The sequence below is a fragment of the Triplophysa dalaica genome, chromosome 6 (assembly GCF_015846415.1).
Source record: "Triplophysa dalaica isolate WHDGS20190420 chromosome 6, ASM1584641v1, whole genome shotgun sequence".
Taxonomy (NCBI): Eukaryota; Metazoa; Chordata; class Actinopteri; order Cypriniformes; family Nemacheilidae; genus Triplophysa; species Triplophysa dalaica.
The window spans coordinates 26197345-26204844 of NC_079547.1; the positions used below are offsets into that span (position 1 = coordinate 26197345).

Below are 7500 nucleotides of genomic sequence, written 5' to 3' on the forward strand. Positions count from 1 at the left end.
TCAGTTCACTCAGATGAATTCGGACACCACTTCAACTGGATGTCCCCTCACATAGTGCTCTATATAAGGGTATAGGGGGCTATCTCGGACACAGCCACAGTGTTTATATTGTGAATAATGAATCTATCTCTGTGTCTGATGTGTCTCACTGCCACTAACAGACTCATGCTCCTGAAATATAACACAACATGCATTGACTCATCCCTAAATGTGTTCAGACGCTCAAGTCTCACACCCGTGTGAACCTCATGCACTAACATCACCTGTTGCTTCAATCACAGCCAAGTCACTTTTGAGACATTTTGAAGTGTGACTTGAGAATTTAGGCCTTTGGACCCCTGTGTGAATGTGTGTGTGTGTTTGTGAGGACACTAACACCACAACTGTCCCTCTCTCTCCTCCCGGCCCCTGATGACCGCTGCGTTCCGCCGGCCGGCCGCTGGCTCTTACAGGCAGGCCAGGTTTGTTGGACTGTCAGCCCCGTCTGTCACTGTTGCATGTATCTGTCCCACCAAACACCACAACCCCCCTCGCGCGGCCTGGCGCTGACTGATGATGTCACAGCCGAGGTTTGATGACATCACTGTTTTACAAATGCGACTGATGCTGGGTGCTGATGACAGGGGACTCACTGCTGAATCTGAGCATCCACGGCATCCCAGCAATGCCCTAGCTACACACTACACAATTCAGAATACCATAGCAACCACATGGAAATTCCCCGGCAACCACATAAAACACTGTACATGACGGATGCCGTGTTTTAAACCATGAAAGTCTTGTTAAGTTTGTGATGCATCGGCATGCAGTCCAGTCCAGTCGCATGATTACATTTAATATCAGACGGATTAATTGTCAGATTTATGTGTGTGTGTGTGTGTGTGTTTGTGTGTGTTTGTTGTTGACATGGCAACCTCTCGTCATGTCTCCAGGTCATCCCTCCATCCATTCATGTCAGCAGATGTTCTTGAGTCTCGTCCTTGTTTGATGGAGACACACACATCTGGGTGTGTGTTTGTGTGTTGTGTTGTGTGTCAGATGCTGACTGTTTGATGTCATTCACAGGCTAACCTGGTGGCGGCGTTCGAGCAGAGTTTGGCTCTCATGACTGCACGACTGCAGAGTCTGTCCGTCACGTCTGAACAGAAGGTCAGTATACACACACACACACACATGTATTTTAAATGTTGTCGGGTGTAGTGATGTCATTATGATATGAAAAGAGATCAAAGTTTCATGTTGTGTTTTGATAGTCAACGTCTGTCTTCATGAAAACACTCGTGTTTGTCAATTCAGGATTCTGAGCTACAGGACCTGAGGGAAACCATAGAGACCCTAACCCTGAAGACAAAGAACACAGAGACACAGTGCCTCATTCAGGGAGCTCTGGATACCCCCGAGAACACACCCAAAGGTTCACAGAAGTGTTACGATTTCACCCAAACATGAAAATCCTTGTGTGATCCTAGACTTCATTTCTTCAGCCAAACTCAAATGAGGCTTTTTGTTTTTGTTGCAAAATTGAAACCATAACAAGAGCTTCAGAGCACTAAACTCATATCTGGTGACATGTCCATGACTCTAAATCTCATTGGTTCTCGCGGGTCTCGTGCTTAGTTGTGATGTGGTTGTGATATGAAGAGTTTGGTTCCAAAATGAGATAACTCAAAAATCATGTTTTTTATAATGTTATCATGTTTTTTTTGTTCTAGTTTGAGTTATTACGGCTTAAATGAAAACAAACCAAGTGCAGTTTGATTGATATTAATTGGTATGCACAATTAAAAACATGACTTTTGAAATAAAAAAGAGTTTTTGAACCAAACTCATCATATAGCGTGATCACAGGTGCATTGAGAACATCTGGTGTAGAATCTTTAATGCAATGATTTGATTTTTTATTCAAGAGTGCAGCGTTATACTTGAAATGAAGTTGATGTGAGATGAGTGACAGGTGTGTGTGTGTGTGTGTGTCAGAGCCTCAGATGGACCGTCAGAACTCATCTGAGAGTATCTCCAGTCTCAACAGCATCACCAGTCACTCCAGTGCCGGCAGTCTGAAAGAACAAGAGGCCAAGAAGAAGAAGAAGAAGAGCTGGGTGAGTACGGCTTTACACACAGATTAAACAGAAGTTTCAGTGATGGATTGAATTGACTAAAGAATGTCTGTGATTTCTTCTTCATGTTGTCCTCTTCACTGTCTCACAGGTGTATGAGGTGAGTCACATACAAGAGAAACCTCCTCCATCATATCATCATCCATGACCACACGTCATACAGCCAGCATCTCTAAAGACAATGTTATCTTCATCATTACAACCCATCACACAGTCCTGTCAGTGCTGGGTATCACTTCAGATGCTCAGACTCCGTTCTCAAGTTCTCCTTTCGGTTCAATGCATGCATACAGATCAAAATCACAGATATTTCAAGAAAAAAGAAGAGTAAACATCAGATTACAATGGTGAATTAACACAAAGAAATGAAAAGCCACGGACGTGCAGTGTTTTTGCTAGGAAATTGTGGAACTGTGGCGTTTGGTGATGTCACAGCCTGATTAACATATTTGTGACGTCATCATCATTCGTAATTTTTTTAGTTGCAATTCTCTGAACGTTCTGTATTTTAAACAGCCTGTTGCCCAAAAAAGTCGTTCTCATTGACATTTTCTGTCTCTGTTGTGTGATATTCTCTACACAGAGCGTAGCCTCGATCTATGTTATCATGCACTCATCTACACACAAACTGTGTTCATGCACTGCAAAAACTGAATTTCTTACATTCTTAAATCAAGATGCATTTTCTTGATGAGTAAATTGACCTAAGAAAATATTTTCACTGGAAAATAAGAAAAAAAGTCTAAGTAAGAAAGTCATTTTTTGCAGTGTGTTTATGTATCTAAACAGTTGACATAAAAGTGACAGGTGTTTGGAAACGTAGTTTTGTAGTCTTTTATTCACGAGTCACGCTGCGAGAGAGACCTCGCAGGGCATTAACTGCAGACATTTTCCCGCTGAATGAAAGTTAAAGTCCCAGAGAAATAAAAAACAGCAATGCCTATTTTTTCATGAAATGTTGCAGTGTTTATTGTAAATACTTTATCAATGTGGGTCGTTCTCTTTTTAAAATTTGTGTGCCCTCATAATCTTCAGTTAAAATCTAAAAATGTACTTCCTTCCAGTATCGTCTATTTATCTTATATGACTTATGTTAGACGGCTTGGGCGGAGCCTCCGTTAACTCCTCCCCTTCAACTGTCACTCTGCTGCCAGTCCTATTTCAAAATGCAACGGGTATTTTAAAACATCCAATCAAATCTTAGAGAAAGACTAATTTTCTCATTCAAAATTTATTTTCACTCGAAAATATGTCAGAATACGGAAATAAAAAAGATCGCAACTTCCGGTTCACGAGGACTTTAAGATTTCTCCCAACGCGCTAGATTTGTCATCATGTGCTTCGTCTGAACAAAACACGACATACTTGCATCAACGAATCACCGTTTTAAGAACAAAAGTGACATCTAGTGGAGAAAACTAGCAGTAGCAATGAGATTCACATTAATCATCAGTATGTTCACAAAAAAATCGATTCATGACTTTGAGAATCGATATTGAAACGACCGCATTTAAGAAAAATGTCAATAATGATGTATAAGAGAAAGTCTTTTGATTTTGGGCTTATGAAATGTGACCGTGTGTGATGATGATGATGATGATGATGAAGACTCATTGACTAAGACAAGACTGATCTCCTTTCATTATTAATGTCATGATGATTCAATATACAACACATTAGTGTAACGAAACTGTAAATCTGATCTCTTTGTGTCGCTTCAGAACTGCATTCATTCATTTCCCGTTCTTAAAATATTCATATGAATGTCCAGCTGCTCATCTCATCTCTAGAGCTTTAGCTGGAGCTCATCATCACATCATGACCCATCTGAAGCACACAACTAAAAATCAGCAAATAAGACGTGCATCTGTTGTTGTGTGTCTGTTTGCTCTGTATTTGTGCGTCTGTGTTGATTTCAAAAGAATTTCACAGATAAAACAGTGGATGTTTCACGCTCTCGTCTCTGTTCTCCTGCAGTTGAGAAGCTCCTTCAACAAGGCCTTCAGTAAAAAGGGCTCCAAAGCATCATACGCTGACATCGAGGAGATCGCCACGCCCACCTGCTCCGCCCCTTCTTCACCCAAAATCCATCATGATGGGAATAACGCCCCTGAGAAAACCTCCACAACAGGGTTAGTGTTAGTTTGATCTGCCTGTAGCTGTCGCGTGTGTGCGATGTGACATCTGTGGGTGTTTCCATCAGGTCATGTGAGGAGCGTGACGGCACAGAAGAGAAAGAGGTGTCAGAGTTACGCTCGGAACTGTGGGAGAAAGAACGCAAGCTGACGGACATTCGTCTGGAGGCTCTTAGCTCCGCCCACCAGCTGGAGCAGCTACAGGAAGCCATGACGCACATGCAGGTGTGTGATGTCATCACGCCACAATCTAAACAAGAGGTGTCCTAGAATTATTCTTTTATTCATATTTTCAAGCATTGACGAAGTGAAGATTAGCGTGAATCTCGTTGTATTACTCGTCTTCTCCACTAGATGTCGCTTTTGTTTTTAAATCAGCTTTTGTTGAATTTCACAAAGAAGAATTAAGGGCACTTATAGACTTTAGATTTTAGAATTTAGTTTTTCTATTGAGAGGTTGGACTTTTGGCTACTAATTTGTCATGTGTCTCGTTGTACAGCGAAATATTTGAGTAATTTTAATAGAACCTGAGAACAAAAACTCAATTCAGGTTGCAAGGAACAGCAAATCACACGTGATTTTTTATATATCTTTGTTTTTTATTTCATCATTCACCGATGATAGCTGACACACTCTTCACTTTATCATGTCAATGAATCAATGACATTTTAGATGACTGTGGAGAATCTGAAGGCGGAGAATGACCATCTGAAGACCGGAGGCCCCTCCTCCCGACCCCCGAGCTCCACCTCTCAGTCCTCAGGTTTGGGTTCACTGGGTGTTACATCACCGCGCCAGTCTGTGTCTTCTGTCAGTAAAACTTTGGCTGCGGGACAGAATGAACTTTACCCAGGTAACAGACATTGATTTCATAGAAAAAACGCATGTGAACTACAACCACCACACACTCATCATGTGTATATAGATATTTAATATACATACAAACAAACTCTACAAATAAAACATGAAGTGAATTGTGTGTATATTTTGATATATTACACTTTCTATATTCTCTTGAACATTATCTCTCTAGTTAGATTTTCTGTGATGTTGTGTTTGTCACAGATGTCTTTCAAAGCCCCACCACGACTCTGCAGAAGGATGAGAGTCTGGTCAAAGTGATGGTGCGAATACCAAACCAGCACATCTTTAAAGATGTGAGTGTCATCAAGAGATGAATACCTGAAACACACACATACAACAAGAGCCAGTGTTGCTTAGCAACTGTTAACATCCTCCTAGTTTGATTGTGTAAAGACATGATAACACAATTCTCATGTAATGTCCCTTTAAACTCTGTTAAGACTGCTTCTGTTGTTTGAATGTTAATGTTGTGTTGTGTAAGTCGACTCATTGACTTGTTCACAGGAAGTCAAGCAGGTGGAGTTTTTCATCGGAACTGTTAAACTCAGTGGACGTACAGACTGGTTTGCTCTGGACTCTGCTGTTTGTCTGGCTTTCAAAGTGAGTTTCTTCTGTCTTGTCTTTTAAAGCACTAATAATAAAACATGACATGTCATACACACGTGTGTTGTGTGTGTGTGGTGTGTGTACGTGCACGTTGTGTGTGTGCGTATGTGTTGTGTGTGTGCGTTGTGTGTGTGCATGTGGTGTGCTTGTTTGTGTGTGTGTAGGAGTATTTGCGTGTGGTGGACCCCAGCTCCAGTCTGGGTCTGTCTCAGGACTCGATGTACAGTTACAGTCTGATTCATCTCAAGAGGGTGTTAGGAGCTCAAGCACCTGAGACTCCACCCGTCCGTCTCTACACTAAAGGATCCTCCTGCATCACTCTGGCGCTGAAAGGTCAGCACATAACAGTCAACACTAGCCCTCACACTCACAATGATTCATGGGACATTATTTGGGGTCCAATCACATGCTCAGCTGTAGCGTGTGAGGTGTTTTTACATCGCCTGTACAAGTGTTTCACTCACAAGTTATATACGTATTTGTAAGTTATATATTTATTGGTTTTTAATGATTTAAAAAAGTTGTTTCATTTGTTAGAAAGAGGACAACACTGAAGTTTTTCAACCTGTTTTCAAAATATGATTCAATTCTGTAATAATTCTGCATAGCACTTATCCTGATATTACCGTTTGAAACTGTCATGCTTTTGTAATAAATCTTAAACGTTTAAGACATAGTTTTATTTTTATCACCTGAAGTTAAATTTATATAAGAGAACCAAGCAGAGGGGTTTTTCAGGGTTTATTTTGTGATAACAACCGGCTGTATGTAAATTATTAGACAAAAAATATTGATTTGAAGTATTTTTTCCGCAGAGGAAAGAGGTTTCAATATTTAAAATTAAAGTATACAAATATATGATTTAAATATATCAAATATAATCCCATATATATGTTAATAATGAGCATTCATTTTAATTGAATTGATTTATAAATAAATTATTTGTAATATCAGGTTGACTCTGTTTTATTAGTTTTAGGGGAATAACAAACCTTTTGCAACTATCACTGTAAAAACACTGTAAAAAACTCTTGTTTACTTTACTTAAAGCAATTGTGCAAACTCGTTGCCTTGATTCAATTAAGTAAGCTCAACTAAACTGTTTAAAAAATATATGTTTAAGTTACTAAAATAAGTAAAACATTTCTTACTTTTCTGACTCAAATTTACTTAAATGACTAAGTTAACTAAACTCTACATTTATTAGTCTTATGATTACATTTTGTTGTCATACATAAGTTCAATACAGACTTGCTGCAAGTGAACATTAAACACAAACAAGTCTTTAACTTGGCTGAAAACACAAAGGCATGGCCCAATGCATGCTGGGAATTGAAAAATCCTTCTCGACCAATTGTGTTGAATTAACATGTTTAAATTAAGTAAATGGAACAAGGAGCAAATCATATTTTTTTAGTTTAAGTCAAAACTTCAAGTTAATCAAAAATAATCATTATACCTTAAGTCAAATTGTGTTTCAGAAACTTAAAATATTTAAGTAAGTATAACATTTTTATGAAACTAAGTTTACATTACTTGATCTGTTTGATTATTTTTAGCCTTTGGTTTTACAGTGTAGCCAATCAGAATCAAGTGTTCCAGAGATCCGTGTGATAAAATCAGATTCATGATATGACGTGTTATTCTCACGCAGTCATGTGAATCATCTGTGACCGTCCTTGAGTTTGATATGTGTGTGTGGTGACGCTGCAGGGCTGAAGGAGAAGTGTGTGGATGTTCTGGTGTTTGAGACGCTGATCCCCAAACCCATGATGCA

General features: G+C 39.4%; 1 protein-coding gene across 1 annotated transcript in view; it reads left to right on the forward strand.

Moving 5' to 3' along the window:
- Positions 1–7500, forward strand: part of nav1b (neuron navigator 1b) — a 53123-nt gene that overhangs the window by 40116 nt on the left and 5507 nt on the right. Inside the window, exons 14-24 of the mRNA XM_056750227.1 lie at positions 1066–1149; positions 1297–1414; positions 1978–2099; positions 2209–2217; positions 4095–4249; positions 4321–4477; positions 4926–5106; positions 5319–5410; positions 5622–5717; positions 5888–6056; positions 7437–7500. The exon at positions 7437–7500 is cut by the window's right edge and continues 172 nt beyond it. Of these exons, the coding sequence (XP_056606205.1) occupies positions 1066–1149; positions 1297–1414; positions 1978–2099; positions 2209–2217; positions 4095–4249; positions 4321–4477; positions 4926–5106; positions 5319–5410; positions 5622–5717; positions 5888–6056; positions 7437–7500 (1247 nt within the window). The remainder of the gene's footprint in view (positions 1–1065; positions 1150–1296; positions 1415–1977; positions 2100–2208; positions 2218–4094; positions 4250–4320; positions 4478–4925; positions 5107–5318; positions 5411–5621; positions 5718–5887; positions 6057–7436) is intronic.